Here is a 17,324-nt window from a genome sequence, read left to right as displayed (position 1 = left end):
ATGTTTGTTTTATAATGAAATAAATTAATATGGTGGCACAATTATATTTTTGTCTACAAAACTCATTTCAAACATTTAAGCATACGCCTTCAGATCAAAAGATTTTTAAGATCATGAGAAACATTTCAGTCAAGTGTTTCAAAACTTTTGACCGGTAGTGTAGGTCAAACTGAGACATTAGAAGCACTGTTAACAACAACGTGTGAAGGCATTTCAGTGAGCTGGTGCACGGAACTCAAGAACACGGTATACAATAAATATAGGCAGAATCACATACCTTGTATTCATTAAAATAACAAAGATAATTTATTAACAAAAGTAATTAAGATAATAATAAAGACTAAATCAATAGTCCTATCTTAACCTACATTTTGACCCCAGTAATTTGCCTCTCTTATGACCTATTCAGATGGTACTATTGGTTTTCACTTTTCAGTCTGTAAGATAGTTGTTACTGTGGACATCTGTAATGTTTATCGTCAATTCACACAGGATAAGCAATTTATGTAGAATTTGCATATGGATGTGTTCATATATGGGAGTGTATGCAACATCAATGTTGTTTCCCCTTCTGAATAAATATTAAATATTGTATTGTACTGTATATTATCTATTGAATTATATTGTATAGCTATATTGTATTCTGTGTTGCATGTAAGTGATAGCTAATAAAATCAACTAAATTAACAAAATAAGATGGTTTATATTTGTACATAAATGTTTTATTTCTATCACAAACAAAACTCAGCCTAAATCTGAAATAGCTCCTTAGGGAAGCGAGGACAGATTTTGATGATGTTTTCTCGCCAACTCGAGCCTTGTGTCTCTTATCTCTGCTATTTAAAGTGGCTTCGCCTGTTCAGTTCAGCCGTGACAATCTGCACCTCATCACTGGAGCGCATTGTTTTGATCACGTTCAGCAGGGATGATGATGAGGGGGATGTTGTATTCCAGGAGGTCTCTGATGGTGAGACACTCAATTGACGGGCCCCCTTAGCTCATAAGTGTGTGTGAAAACCACTGAGCTGTAAAGTTGGACTAGTCACTGCAAAGACAGACTTTGTGCATTTGCAATTTGCCAAGTAAGTATTGGCTGATACTTAGAAACTTTGGCATTGGGGTCAAAGTTGAAATTATTTGAACTTTGAGCACTGCGTGACAATGCTTGAAGGAAGCGCAAAACAGTGACAGGTCAACTCATGCTGACACTTCAATCTATAGACTCCAACTTTGTAGACTTTAATATATTCTGCAACACTGGCAAGTTGTGTAGTGCTTTTCAAGTTCTGGTGTCTTGACAAAATCTTTGACCAACATCCACTTCAGAAACTTGGAAAACTTGAGAAACAAAAATAGTTAAAAGATTAACAGACTGCACGTGAGCTGCTCAAGTTATATATTTATTTATTTTTGATACCTGCGTGTCAATTTACATGGGCCAATTGTGGAGTCTGGAACATGACATTTCTGTCAATTTGGACGGAATTACAATGATGACTCAAAGACATTACAGCTTTATTTTCTGTTATAGCATAATTTCCTGTAAAGCTGTTTTCAAACGATGTCTGATTTGAAAAGTGCTTTACAAATAAAAGTGACGACTTGATTTAAATCACAGAGAAGCTCTGGTACTTACTACATTATCCCTCCCCCCTTTATAAAATGATTCCCGTCCGAACAGGGCCATTAAATTAAAAGTAAACACAATTTTTTTTAGAAGATGATCTTCTGAGAAAGAAAAGTAGTTTCAACCCAGAATTTTTGCTTTTTTATCTCAGTCATTTGAAGTATGTACATTCAATGCACATTTGTTCAGTGCATTTGAATGCTGAAACAGTTCACCAACCTTAAATTCTCACCCCCCTCTGAGACCTCATGTTGAAGTCCTGATGGCAAACCCCCCACATAATCCTTCAGATGAGCCAACTCCAGAACCTTCCAAATCTCCTCATCACTAAACTTCTCAAATGGGTCCAAATTAATCCGCAGAGTTCCCGAGAAGAGCACTGGGTCCTGTAAAATTTGCATTAGTTTACATTACTAAATATTCTCAGATGCTGCTATATTCCCTTAGATTATTATGAAATGTATTTTCCAAATTTTTCAAGATGCTTAGCATGTTTGTTTCAACAGGTGTATGAAGATTACAAATGAAAATAGTTATTTTTTTTATTAATTAATAATGATTTATTTATATTATCATTACATCTAATCATTATGATCTTATCTTATTGTTACAATCTTGAGCTGTTATGTTACAGGGCAAAAACATTTGCTTAATGTCAAGTACTGTTTTTGTAATGTTCAAATTGGTTAATTTGTCAGTTTGATGAGTGCATATATTCAACCTATTAAAACTGTAAATTCTGATTGATTTACATAGGTTTTAGGAAATCTGATAGGGTCAGCCTCTATACACAGACAGTTTATTGACTGGCAGTTCTACATCTAGGCTAGGACAGGGAGTCCTGGGGGAAAGAGCATCATTGTGCATCTCACCACTGAAGGGTCTTTGTATTTGAAGAGTTTGTATTTGTTATTGTTCATTTGTTGTCACCCTCCCTCTTTTTGCATTTTAAATAAAACTTGATCTAGGAGAGAACTGCCAAAGAAGGAAGTCAATACTGTCTTGTGCTTGCAAGGAAAGCCATCATTAATAAAACTTGCTGACAGGGCTAGACTTAGGGGAGTGGGGGCCCCTGGGCTGAATTCATTGTTGGGGCCCTACCTACATTATAAAATATTGTGGTACCCATGGCTGGGTTTACCGAAGCACTAAGTACCATTAGTTGCATGTAAGTAGCAGCCACTTAATCTCTACGCCATGTTTTTCAAAAGCCTTGTTATCTCAATAGCAAGTAAAAAAGTTAGTTGATCAACAAGAGCCTTGGATCACTGGTATGTCCATTATCTGTAACTATCTTTTGCGCATCTTTCGCAATTCATAAGAGAAAAAAATACATTTAATCAGGGGTGGAAAGAGTACTGAAAAATCATACTCAAGTAAAAGTACGTTACTTCCCAAAAATTGTAGTGTGAGTAGAGTAAAAGTACTTGTCCTGAAAACTACTCAAGTAAGAGTAAAAGAGAAGCTTATTTAAAAGTACTCATGATAAGTGAGTAGTGAGTATTGGGTTGCGAATGCGATGACCCCTTATAATAAACACTGTATGCTGCAATTTAAAAATGTAGCACACATACTGTAATTTACATTACATTTTAATAAATAATAAATATACGTATTTTATAGGTATTTTTGACTGCCATCACTTATCTATGATAAACACAAGATGAAAATATAGCTGCGAGCAGCAGTTAACAGGGTTCAGGCGGTTTAAGGCCTTTAAGCACAAGCGTAAAAAGGTATTATGTTTTATTTAGCAAGCATGTAACCACCTAGATCATAGATGGAATAGACCATTTACAGCAAATACAGGCAATTTACTAAGGAAATACATGTTTTTTAAAGCTTTTTAAATCTCATAGCGCCACCTATGGTCCGATCTCCATAAAAGTCTGCATGCTTGTTTAGAATCATATGTTGCATGTTCTCAGCTAATTTCGTGAATTTCTGAGTTTTTTTTTAGGAATTATGGGCTTATTTGTACACTTGACCACGGCCATTTTCTAAATGGCACTGTTATAGCTACCAAAGGGTAAATGGTGTCCGATTTCTTTCAAATTTCTCACAGACCTCTAAGGCCAGGAGTTGAACAGGCCCCCCGAGTTTTGTGTCGATCGGCCTCCGTTAACCTTGTCTAATAGGTGCTCAAACTTCATTGGCAGATGGCGGCTATGTTTTTTGAGATACACCAATGTCCTCAAAGACAATCATGGCACCTTGGACAAAGACACGGCATGCTGATTTTCAACTCAATCAGACTGACGGTTGCGTAGTTAGAGCTGTTTTCATGTTTTTTCCTGTTATAGCGCCACCAAGTGGCCAAACTCCGCGGTTTTTTTACTGTCACCTCAGATTGAGCTCTTACACATGTGTACCGAGATTGGTGAAAACATCTCCTTTAATTCGGGAGTTATAGCCATTTTAGTAAAAATGGCCAACCTTTTCGAACGTTTTGGCACCCCTTAGCGACCGTGAGTTGAAATGCCAACTTTTTTGATAATTATTGATAATCAGACTCCAGAGTATATTTCTGCACTGGTTTGCTGATATATATTATATATGATATATATTACTTGTGTTTTTTCACAACTTTGCATTATATACAACCATTAACACCTACAAAAATCGTGATAGCACCACCTAGTGGCCGATTTTTTTAAAACTTTGCATAACTCTCTCAGACCAAGAGTCAAATAGGTCCACCAAGTTTCGTTCTGATCGGTCATTGTTAACCTTGTGTAATAGCTGCTGAAATTTGATTGGCCGATGGCGGCCATGTTTTTCAACATACGTGAATGTCCATATAAACAATGATGGCAGCTGAGACAAAGACAATGTACGCAAATTTTGAAGTCAATAGCATTAACGGTTTCATAGTTACAGCCAATTTAATTTTGGTATTATAGCACCACCATGTGGCAAAACCGTAGCTAAATCGAGTCGAAAGTTCAAACTTTTTTTGATAACATTTGATATTGAGACTCCATAGAATCGTTTGGCCCTGGATTGGTCCCGATCGGAAGGAAAAACCTAGGACTAGTTCGCAAAAGTAGGTTTTATGAAAAATCCAAGATAGCGGAAATTTTTAAAGGCGGAAGTGAAATCGGAGACATACGTTTTGTTTGTGAGTCTATGACAAACGGTCTAGGAGTTACGAGCAATTTCGTGTTTTTGATCGCTGTAGCGCCCCCTATTGACCGATTCGGCTGAGTCCGTGTTTCTGAGTAGTGAGCATCTGACCAAGTTTCAAGTCTCTAGGCCTTACGGTTTGCTCTGCCTTAACAATTACAATAGGGTTTCAGCGCTAAGCACTTGAACCCCTAATAAAAATCGTAACAATTACAATAGGTTCCCTATCTGTCACTCACTCGACATTGTGTCGATGTAGTGACACTAGGGGTCATTCTTGGGAGCCAGAGACACCTCTGGTCTTTGATAAAAGGCCAATGAAAATTGGCGAGTGGTATTTGCATACCACTCCCCCGGACATACGGGTATAAAAGGAGCTGGTATGCAACCACTCATTCAGATTTTCTCTTCGGAGCCGAACGGTCGATGTTTACTGAGCTGACTCTTCATTCATCTCTGCTGGATCTGATGGCGCACTTCAGCGGCTTCTCCCTCCTCTGCACTGGTGCACTGGAGAGAACGCCCCTGGGCGCTTCGACAGAAAAAAGAGAGTATATTTTTCTAAAAGAGTATATTTCTCTAAAAGAGCGGCACACATGGAACGTCATGAAACGGAAAGATGCCTTTCCGTTTATGTGTTATTCCTGGTTGCGGTCGTTTCCTCTCAACTTCTGACGGTCACGATTGCTGTCTTTCGTGTCTGGGCGTGACCCACGCGGAGACATCGTTTGTGGATAGATCATGTACTCATTGCGAGAACATGACCATGGCAACGTTGCGGTCGCAGCTTGCTTTTGTAAGATAGCAAGCCACCCCAGCGGCTTGCCACCTCGGTCCTTCTACCTATGGGTATGAGTCCAGCGCGGCTAGCACTGGGGGCGATTTGGGGACCCCAATGGGACCACCTCCGCCGGGTATCCCCCCACGGACCTCCCATTCCCCAGCACGCTCGTCTGCCCCGATCGGGCTTCCGGATGAGTCCGCCGGCCCATCTCATGGTGAGTTCGACCTCTTGTTCGGAGCCCGCGAAGCTGATGAGCGCAGCAACGGAGAGCGGGCTCGTCCAGTCGGATGCAGAGGCCTCAACTGGGCTCCCCCCCTCGGGGACGATTGCCCAGTCACAGGCTGATGCGGAAATGATGGACATGCTTTCCCAGGCGGCCGCGAGCGTCGGGCTAGAGTGGAACACTCCACTCTCCCCTGAACCCTCGTGGCTCGATGATTGGTTCCTGGGCTCGTGGCGCCGCTCAAAGCAGCCACGCCCCGCTCCAGTCCCTTTCTTCCCGGAAGTGCACGAGGAGCTGACAAAATCGTGGGAGGCACCTTTTACTGCCCGGTCCCAATCTTTCAGCTCCCCCACCCTCACTACCCTCGATGGTGGGGCGGCCAGGGGCTATTCAGCGATTCCCCCGGTGGATAAGGCGCTCACGGTGCACTTATGCCCGCAGAGCGCTGCCACCTGGCGCGGATGCCCAAAGCTCCCATCCAAGGCCTGTAGGTTCATGTCGTCCATGACGGCCAAAGCCTACAATGCCGCTGGACAAGCTGCCTCCACCCTGCATGCCATGGCTCTCCTGCAGGTCCACCAAGCCAAGGCACTAAAAGAACTGCACAAGGGTAGTTCCGCCCCAGATTTGATGCAGGAGCTGCGCTCGGCGACCGACCTCGCTCTCCGGGCAACGAAGGTCACAGCGCGGTCTCTCGGGTGGGCGATGTCCACCTTAGTGGCCCAGGAGCGCCACCTTTGGCTCAACCTGGTCGAGATGGGTGAGGCCGACAAGGCACAGTTCCTTGCTGCCCCTATCTCTCTGGTCGGCCTATTCGGCGACACCGTCGAGGACTTTGCCCAGCAGTTCTCGATGGTGAAGCAGCAGGCGGAGGCTATCAGTGCAGCTCGAGATCCCGCACCCCGCCTGCTCGTCGCCAAGGGCGTCCCCCTGCAGTGACTGCACCGGCTCTGCCGCGGCCCGCCCCTTCGGCCTGTGCCTTGTCGGCCTCACCCATCTCGACCAGGTTGAGCCAAAGGTGGCGCTCCTGGGCCACTAAGGTGGACATCGCCCACCTGAGAGACCGCGCTGTGACCTTCGTTGCCCGGAGAGCGTGGAGCCCACCACAGGAAGCAGATGCCACCCGTCTCATGGCCGGCCACCAGGAACCCATGGAAGGCTTCGAAGCGCCCCTGAGACGGGCGACCCAGCGACGACGAAACCCACCTGGAGCTGGTAAACAGACCACTCTTTTGTGGAGAATCTTTTGTTGCCTTTTCATTTAATTTCGCCGCATGCCCAAGTGGCTGCGGTACCCAAGAGTTCAGCAAAAGAGCGGTTTCCTTGTTCCCTGAGTCACATAACCGGTGTGCACGGCCGTCATCACGACCACCATCCACCTTTTTATCCTTGCAGGGTTGGCGCTCCAGTGGCAGTCTCCCCGCCCCTGCGCACCCAGCTGTGGCACAAATCCGCCCCCAATGTGACAGTCTCTATGGGTCATGAGGACAGGCCTCTTCCTCCCCCGTCCCAGGCTGTTCCAGGGGTGGTCACAAGGAGCCAGGTAAGTGCTTCGATGTCCCTGGACTCAGTACGGCCACAACATGGTGTGGCACCTAGGGCTCCGCCCCGCCGCGAGGCCCCACCTGCCGGTACATCCGACGAGATTGTCCCTTTGGTCCCCCTCGCTCGGTTTTACAGCTCCTACATCATTGTACCGAAAAAAGGCGGTGGGTTGCGGCCAATCTTGGACCTGCGAGTACTGAACCGGGCTTTACACAGACTCCCGTTCAAGATGCTGATGCAAAAAAACGCATTCTGGCGAGCGTCCGGCATCAAGATTGGTTCGCGGCGGTAGACCTGAAGGACGTGTACTTCCAAGTCTCGATTCTACCTCAATACAGACCCTTCCTGCGGTTTGCACATGAGGACCGGGCGTATCAGTACAAGGTCCTCCCTTTCGGTCTGTCCTTGTCCCCTCACATCTTCACAAAGGTCGCAGAGGCAGCTCTTGCCCCGTTAAGGGAGGTGGGCATTCGCATTCTCAACTATCTCGATGATTGGCTAATCCTAGCTCACTCTCGGGATATGTTGTGTGCACACAGGGACCTGGTGCACTCGCACCTCAGCCGACTAGTGCTTCGGGTCAACTGGGAAAAGAGCAAGCTCCTCCCATTTCAGAGCATCTCTTTTCTCGGTTTGGAGTTGGACTCAGTCTTGTTGACAGCGCCCTCACGAACGAGCACGCACAGTCGGTGCTGACCTGTTTGAAGGCATTCAAACAGAAAACAGCGGGTCCTCTGAAACTCTTTCAGAGGCTCCTGGGGCATATGGCATCCTCAGCGGTGGCCACTTCACTCGGGTTGATGCATATGAGACCGCTTCAGCACTGGCTTCAGACTCGAGTCCCGAGATGGGCATGGCACCACGGGACACATCACGTGGTTATCACGCCGATCTGTCACCGCCTCTTCAGCCCTTGGACCGACCTCGCATTTCTATGGGCAGGCATTCCCCTAGAGCAGGTCTCCAGGCGCGTCGTGGTCACGACAGATGCCTCCAAGATGGGTACGCAGCCGCCTGCTTATGGATGGGCCCACGACTGCATTGGCACATCAACTGCCTTGAGTTGCTGGCAATTCTGCTTGCCCTGCGGAGGTTGCGGCCGTTGATCCAGGGCAAGCACGTGTTAGTTCGGACAGACAACACGGCAACGGTAGCATATGTCAACCGTCAAGGTGGTCTGTGCTCCCGTTGTACGTCACAACTCGCCCGCCGTCTCCTCCTCTGGAGTCAGCAGCACCTCAAGACGCTGCGAACCACTCACATCCCGGGAGACCTCAACCCTGCAGCGGACGCACTGTCATGGCAGGTTACCCTCAGGGGAGAGTGGAGACTCCACCCTCAGGTGGTCCAGCTGATCTGGAGTCGATTCGGACAGGCACAGGTAGACCTGTTCGCCTCCCAAGAATCCTCCCACTGCCCGCTCTGGTACGCCCTGACGAGGCACCTCTTGGTATAGATGCGCTGGCACACAGCTGGCCCCCTGGACTGCACAAATATGCGTTTCCCCCAGTGAGCCTACTTGCACAGACCCTGTGCAAAGTCAGGGAGGACGAGGAGCAGGTCAACCTGGTAGCACCCTACTGGCCCACCCAGACATGGATCTCGGACCTCACGCTCCTTGCGACAGCCCCCCCATGGCGAATTCCCCTGAGGAAGGACCTTCTTCCTCAGGGATGGGGCACCATCTGGCACCCGCGACCAGACCTCTGGAATCTCCATGTCTGGCTGGACACAGAAGACCTAAGCGGTGGTAGGCACAATCACTCAGGCTAGGGCCCCCTCTACGAGGCACCTGTATGCCTTTAAGTGGCATCTGTTCGCTAAGTGGTGTTCTTCCCGACGGGAAGACCCCTAGAGATGCGCAGTCGGATCGGTGCTTTCCTTCCTGCAGGAGAGGTTGGAAGGGTGGCTGTCCCCTTCCACCTTGAAGGTGTATGTAGCCGCTATAGCGGCACACCATGACACAGTGGACGGTAAGTCCTTAGGGAAGCACGACCTGATCATCAGGTTCCTGAGAGGCGCCAGGAGGCTGAATCCCTCCAGACCACGCCTCGTTCCCTCATGGGACCTCTCTGTAGTTCTTCAGGGTCTACAGAGAGCCCCCTTTGAGCATTAGCAGTCAGCTGAGCTTAAGGCACTCTCCTTGAAGACTGCCCTCCTGACTGCGCTCACTTCCATCAAGAGGGTAGGAGACCTGCAAGCGTTCTCTGTCAGCGAAATGTGCCTGGAGTTCGGTCCGGGCTACTCTCACGTGATCCTGAGACCCCGACCGGGCTATGTGCCCAAGGTTCCCGTGTACCATTTTAGGCATGACGTTGCTGTGTCCGATGCGTGCTTTACGCATCTATTTGGACTGCACGCAGAGCTTTAGTGTCTCTGAGCAGCTATTTGTCTGCTTTAGTGAACAGCGGAAAAGAAGTGCTGTCTCCAAGCAGAGGATCGCCCACTGGCTCATTGATGCCATAACAATGGCGTATCATGCCCAGGACGTGCCGCCCCCGGTAGGGCTATGAGCCCATTCTACCAGGGGTGTAGCGGCTTCCTGGGCCTTGACCAGGGGTGCCTCTCTAACAGACATTTGCAGAGCAGCGGGCTGGGCAACACCCAACACCTTTGCGAGGTTCTACAACCTCTGGGTGGAACCGGTTTCATCCCGTGTAGTGGCACGCACAAGCAGGTAAGTCCGGGACAGCCAGCCAGGTGTATCGCTTGCACGTAGTGCCTTTCAACTCCCCTGAGCTGAAGACGTGCACCGTTAACTCCCAGTAGTGTTCACAAACTGTGTTCCCTGGTTGACTTCCTCCGAGCCCTGTGACAGTCGAGTTTTCGGAGAGACTCGCTGCCGGTCCAGTACACGTGCTAAATAAAGCCCTGTACTGGGGTAGGTGCTCCGCATGTGGCGGTTCCCCGTAGGTAACCCCATGCGACGTGTATCTTCCGCTAATTCATTTCCCTGTTGGCAAACTGCATCTTCCTTGGGCAGAGGCCCCTCTGCCCCAGTCTCCATGCTTGTAGTAACTCCTCCCCCATAGGGTAGGACCTACCATGGGACTTCTCCATATGGCATACTTCCGACATAGCTCAGCAAGACCTTGTGACGTATTTCCACATAAATACCCCCCCCTTTCTGGGCGAGGTGTGGTCTCCGCGGTGTCCTCCCCTTGGGAGGGACACCCCCCCGACTAGACCTGGTCTGCTCAGTCGGATAATCCCCCTTTTATTTAGGGAGTGGAAAACAAAGGGGTTAAGAGGCCACGACTGGGCTAGCCCATCTCTATCTTTTGGGTAGTCGACTTGTCCCAAAGGGCCGTTCGACACTCATAACAGTGTTGGGGAGGTTACGTGTCGGCCTGGTGCGCTGGCTACGCTGGCTACGAGGCACACAGTGGTCTGCCCGTCACACACCGCCAGTTCACGCAACACAGTTCAGCCAGTTGCGGCGTATTGTATAGGGACCCCTAGTGTCACTACATCGACACAACATTGAGTGAGTGACAGATAGGGAATGTCCTGGTTACTTGCGTAACCGCCGTTCCCTGATATAGGGAACGAGACGTTGTGTCCCTCCTGCCACAATGCTGAACTACCCGCTGAAATGGCCGGACCTTGTCTCGGCCCCTCAGCATAAAACCTGAATGAGTGGTTGCATACCAGCTCCTTTTATACCCGTATGTACGCAAATACCACTCGCCAATTTTCACTGGCCTTTTATCAAAGACCAGAGGTGTCTTGGGCTCCCAAGAGTGACCCCTAGTGTCACTACATCGACACAACGTCTCGTTCCCTCCATCAGGGAACGGAGGTTACGCAAGTAACCAGGACGGTTTCAGTGCTAAGCGCTTGAACCCCCAATAATAATACAAATCTTTACAATTACAATAGGGTTTCAGCACTAAGCGCTTGAACCCCTAATAATAAAAATCTTAGCAATTACAATAGGGTTTCAGCGCTAAGCGCTTGAACCCCTAATAATAATAATAAAAATCGTAACAATTACAATATGGTTTCAGCGCTAAGCGCTTGAACCCCTAATAAAAATCTTAACAACAATTACAATAGGGTTTCAGCGCTAAGCGCTTGAACCCCTAATAATAAAAATCTTAACAATTACAATAGGGTTTCAGCGCTAAGCGCTTGAACCTCTAATAATAATAATAATAATAATAATAATAATAAAAAACATAACAATTACAATAGGGTTTCAGCGCCAAGCGTTTGAACCCCTAATAAAAATCGTAACAATTACAATAGGGTTTCAGCGCTAAGCACTTGAACCCCTAAAAATCGTAACAATTACAATAGGGTTACAGCGCTAAACACCTGAACCCCTAAAAATCATAACAATTACAATAGGGTTTCAGCGCTAAGCGCTTGAACCCCTAATAAGTTATTTTCAATACACTGATCACAATTTTAAGTTGTAATGTATGAAACAATTACATTAAAATCAATTGTAACAATGCAAGGAATGCAAAAAAACGCTACAAAAAGCAGGGTCACTTGGCATTTCATGTCCCGCTGCCTGCACAATAGAGAAGGTAGAGCAGGGGTGGGAAAAGGTTTGGTACAGGGGCAACATCTTCTTTAAAGGAATAATTCACCCAAAAATGAAAATTCTCTCATTATTTATTCACCCTTATGCCATCCCGGATGTGTATGACTTACTTTCTTCAGCAGAACACAAATGAATATTTTTAGAAGAACATCTCAGCTCTTTTGGTCCATAAAATGCAAGTGAATGGGTGCCAGAATTTTTAAGCTCCAAAATTCACATATGTCAGCATTAAAGTAGCCTAATACATGTGACTCCAAAAATTATATCAATGTCTTCAGAAGCAATATGATAGATTGGGTGAGAAACAGATCAATATTTAAGTCAATTTTTACTATAAATTCTCCTCCCTGCTCAGTCAATCTCCACTTTAACTTTCACATTCACATTCTTCTTGTGTTTTTGGTGATTCACATTCTTCATGCATATCACCACCTATTGGGCAGGGAGAAGAATTTCTAGCAAAAATTGACTTAAATATTGATCTGTTTCTCACCCACACCTATCATATCACATCTGAAGACATGGATTTATCCGCTGGAGTCATATGGATTACTTTTATGCTGCCTTTATGTGCTTTTTGGAGTGTTAAAATTTTGGTACCCATTCACTTGAATTGTATGGACCTACAGAACTGAAATATTCTTCTAAAAATCTTACTTTGTGTTCTGCTGAAGAAAGAAAGTCATAGACATCTGGGATGGCATGAGGGTGAGTAAAAGATAAGAGAATTTTCATTTTTGGGTGAACTATTCCGTTAAGTAGCACATGGGGGCCACATGGTATTCCCTTTGAGATACAATGTTCTGCACTGATTTAGTTCTTGTATCTTTTATGCCCAGAAATAGTTGTGTTCTCATTCTAATGTATGATGCACAATTTTTTTGAAGTGTATTTGTGACTAGTGGAATATTCTGCCTGAAGTATTGCTCTACAAAGTTAGATAATCAGGCATTAAAAAAATAAATAAAAACAATAAAATAAAAACATTATAAAATGTATAATCTCAAGTTATTCAGCCAAAAGCAGTGAGTGATTTTCTCGTTTTCTTGTTATTGTTGTTTGATTAATAGCCTTTTAATGACATTCTAGACAGTAGCCTATTCGGTTACATGTCCGACATTTTTATACAAATTCACTTTTTGTCCCACTGATTATGTTCACTTTAGACCAGGGATGGGCAACTTTGAAGGGGGCGAGGGCCAACAATTTTTCTCCTTTCTACCAAAGGGCCGGATTACAAATCCACACTCTAACAATGTTCACCCCTTTACTCAATTTCCTCATTATTGTGGGTAATCTATGCACAACTAATGCAATGTTCTTTTAAAGATTTTGTTAACTATATTAACATTTTTATTTAACAATATTTATAAAAACTAATATAATTATTTTTGTAACTTGTATTTTTACTAAAACATGCCGTTCACATGTACAAATTCATGTTCAATTGACAAGCAATATACTTCAGAGTTACATTTTCAAGAAAATTAATATCTCATTTGCATTGTCTACATTTGCAACAAACAAACACACAAATGAACAGACAACATTTTCAACCCCACCTCATAAAACAGCTTATAGGTATTAGTAAAAATCGAAATATTATCATCAATAACAATACTGGATTCAAGAACATAACATTTCAGCACCACAACATACACGCACGGATCGAACAGTCCCGTGCGTCAGAGAACATTCTCTTTATTCGCAAGACTTTACAACAATCAGTCAGACATCTCAGTCGTGCATTTCTTCAAAATTCCTCACTCTTATAACAACTTTTTCATTTTTCACAAGCACAAGCGAAACAGCATTAGATGTCTTTAGTGATTCCCGCACTGTCACGTATTTCGTAAAAACTTTTGATGCCTTTTACCCTTGTATTTTATTTACCCTTTACGTCTGTGAGGAGAGCAGCACTGGTGTATGTATCTCTCATACTGTACGCCTCTTTGATCACTTGATCAATGGTGTATTTGCGAATCAAATTGAAATCTTTAATGACAGATTTCGTATCCAGGCAAACAAAAAACATGGGATCCACCTTCGTATATTAACAATAGTCACTATATTATGTCGCTGACAAGCTGAGGTCAAATTTAGCTCAATTTACCTTATAAAAATGATGAGCAAATGTAAGATGTTGCATGCTAGAATCCTAGAGTGATCAGCAGGTATGCTAAGAACAAGCGACCTCTTCTGGTCAATAGTTGTAATAATATCCTAAACTGAATGCATTCTTTACATAATCCCTTTTTCGAAGAAATAAAATCAATCCTCACTCTTGTCCGATGGGCTGTATTCAACGATACAGAGGGCCGTATACGGCCCGCGGGCCGACAGTTGCTCATCCCTGCTTTAGACATAACTGACTGTGTTTACATTAATGCCTCACCAAGATGGGCATTGGCAGAGTAATGAAGTGTATTTGATCGTTTAGGCGCATACCCGTATTAGCGCTCTCGGAACACACGTCATGTAAAGTGCAGCAAAAAATCATAAGCCGCCTGCCTATCAAACAGCGCGCAGCTACAGACGCCAGGAAATAAAGTCAATCTTTTATATTTTATCTAGATCAGAGATGCCCAAACCAGGACCCGCAGACCAAAGTTGGCCCGTTATGACCTTTAATTTGGTCCTCGTTGCCATATATGACAAGAGGGGGAAAAAAGAGAGAAAAAATGCTATTGACGCAGCTTTTCATTATATTAATTAAGCATATTGCAGAGTAATGATTTTTAATATAATGAAATCATAAAGGAGGGGAACTAGGGCAACTTTCCTATTTTAATATAATACAGTTTGCAAGGCCTGAAATTCGGCGCGAGATTGCAGGTAGGCCTATTGCGCACAATTTTAATAATTCAGGCAAGTTCCACATTCATAATGCTGCAACTTTTATTCACTTTTCAGTGCAGCTGCGAATGAGTAAACCAATAGATATGGATGAACAAATCACATCAATAAACTTGTTTTTGTATCAAACTGTAATTCCAGAAGCTGTGCAAGTAAATCTGCTCTGTCTCTCACTTTCTCTTTCGCGCAGCTATCAGCAGTGTCAGAAGTGTAAGCGCGATCAGTGAGGAAGTGCTCTGTCGCATAGTTACTGAGCTTAAGATGTTACAGATGGATAAACCTTTCTAAACTTGTTAATTCAACATGCAAATGGCGTGACACGATAAAACTATATAGTTCCTGTTTATAATCAACAAAGCTGTTAAAACTGCAAGTGCGTGATGTGGGAGCGAGCTGTAGTTTTTGCCACATTTCATATCTTGGCGCTCCTCCATTAGTCATGGAGCAGCTAATTGTATATGTTACTTTAATAGCCAAAATATTTGGATATGTGAATGAGAAGTTTTGTTTCAGTAACAATGCACATTGCACATTATGCAATGCAGAGATCATGCAATTTTGTAATTATTGAAACATGCCATTTTAAAATGGAATTGTTTAAATGAAATTATTTGACATAAAAGGATGACAGAGTCATTTTATAAGGCTAAAAAATAATACCTTTGTAATGGTAAAAAATGCCCCATATATGAATGCAATGTTTTCCTTTTGCCCACAGCCCTCAATCAAGTTTGATTTTTGGCCCTTCGTAGGAAAAAGTTTGGGCACCTCTGATCTACATCAACCAACCAATGTTATCTTGTTATTGCGATGATGTAATGAACACTCCTGGTCTACATGTAGAACATAGGCTAAGTATAGAAAATTACAGGGGGCCTGGGTAGCTCAGTGAGTAAATACGCTGACTACCACACCTGGAGTCGCGAGTTTGAATCTAGGGCGTGCTGAGTGACTCCAGCCAGGTCTCCTAAGCAACCAAATTGGCCCGGTTGCTAGGGAGGGTAGAGTCACATGGGGTAACCTCCTCATGGTCGCTATAATGTGGTTCTCGCTCTCGGTGGGGTGCGTGGTGAGTTGTGCGTGGATGCCGCAGAGAATAGCGTGAAGCCTCCATACGTGCTATGTCTCCACAGTAACGCGCTCAACAAGCCACGTGAAAAGATGCGTGGTTGACGGTCTCAGACGCAGAGGCAACTGAGATTCGTCCTCCGTCATCCGGTTTAAGGCGAGTCACTATGCCACCACGAGGACTTAGAGCGCATTGGGAATTGGGCATTCCAAATTGAGGAGAAAAGGGGAAGAAAAATGTAAAAAAAAAAAAAAAGTATAGAAAATTACTCAAAAGTTTATCATCGATATCGAGGACATCTCTTTTCTTCCAATAAACACAGAGATTGTTTTATCACCCAGCCCTATTGATAACATTGCATTAACCTCCCACAGCAACCCAGTAATCTCAGTGATAGATAGCTAAATTACAGGCTACGTTATAAACAGGGTTGTGGAGTAACGAAACAGAGAAGTTTGAAGTAAGTTTGGAGCAGAAGAAATAGAAATAAACCTTGTGCAAATTGTCAGGTTTACGCTAAGCTAAAACGCTATTTCTAGCCATTTTACATGCACGTTACCAGGGACGATCATATTTGTTTATCAAGAAAATCTACGTTAGATCATAATTTCTTTTTTCTAGTAAGACCTTTGATATTAGGGCAAAAATCGTATTCTTAATAATAATTTTTTTATTGTTTTCCTGTTAAAATATCAAAAAATCCTTAAAACAAGATCAGTTAGATTTATCTTGTTTTAGAAACAACACTGCATAAGATATTTAGGTTTTTCAGAGAATGTATTTTTAACATGTGTATTTTGTCTTACTGTACTGGCAGAGTTTTTATAGTCAAAACAAGTGAAAAAATCTACCAGTGCTGAAGAAGTAATCCAAAGTATTTAGAATACTTTACTGACCTTGAGTAATCTAACTAAATATGTTACAAATTACATTTTACAGCATGTATTCTGTAATCTGTAGTGGAATACATTTCAAAAGTAACCCTCCCAAACTCGTCTATAACAGGTCAGAGCACTGTACACTTTTTCAGAGAATAAAAGCGTGTTGAAACGGATTGCATTTAAAACACATCTATCTATCTATATAAAAATTCAGAAAAAAAAATTGTCTGCATGCAATCTAAATGTCTCTGGTTAATAATTAGTATATTAGTATATTAAGAATAATTTGTATATTGTATTCCATGTGCTTCCTTTGTTTTACCCTGATATTAATAGAGCACCATAAAGTGAATCTGTATTTTATATTCCCCAAAAGATCATGCGTTCTACATGGTTACATCAGGGTTTAACCATCAGTTTAACAAAAAAAAGCGGTCCTGCATTAGGTGATTGTTTTGTCCAATATGGCCCCTCACCTAAAGCCCTATTCAGACGGGATTAGTTTAATATGGAGACGTGAGGTCATGTAATAATTACCAGAGCTTCGCAGTCATATTAATCCCATGCGAATCGGTTATGTCAGTAATTTGTCCAGACTTTTTACTGAGCTCCCACGCTGGTAAACATTACAGCATGATTTACCTACTATAAAACACCC

The 17,324-nt window shown here is 43.9% G+C and overlaps 1 protein-coding gene across 2 annotated transcripts in view; it reads right to left on the bottom strand.

Moving 5' to 3' along the window:
- abcc2 (ATP-binding cassette, sub-family C (CFTR/MRP), member 2) overlaps positions 1-17,324 on the bottom strand; it is a 63,605-nt gene that overhangs the window by 3,356 nt on the left and 42,925 nt on the right. Inside the window, exon 30 of one of the 2 annotated variants that reach the window (XM_051650866.1) lies at positions 1,847-2,013. The exons of the other annotated variant lie outside the window; for it this stretch is intronic. Coding sequence (XP_051506826.1) covers positions 1,847-2,013 — 167 coding nt within the window. The remainder of the gene's footprint in view (positions 1-1,846; positions 2,014-17,324) is intronic. 2 annotated transcript variants of the gene reach the window in all.

The sequence above is a fragment of the Myxocyprinus asiaticus genome, chromosome 23 (genome assembly GCF_019703515.2).
Source record: "Myxocyprinus asiaticus isolate MX2 ecotype Aquarium Trade chromosome 23, UBuf_Myxa_2, whole genome shotgun sequence".
Taxonomy (NCBI): Eukaryota; Metazoa; Chordata; class Actinopteri; order Cypriniformes; family Catostomidae; genus Myxocyprinus; species Myxocyprinus asiaticus.
The sequence above is the reverse complement of the archived record's forward strand: the minus strand, read 5'-3'. Positions and strand labels throughout refer to the sequence as shown.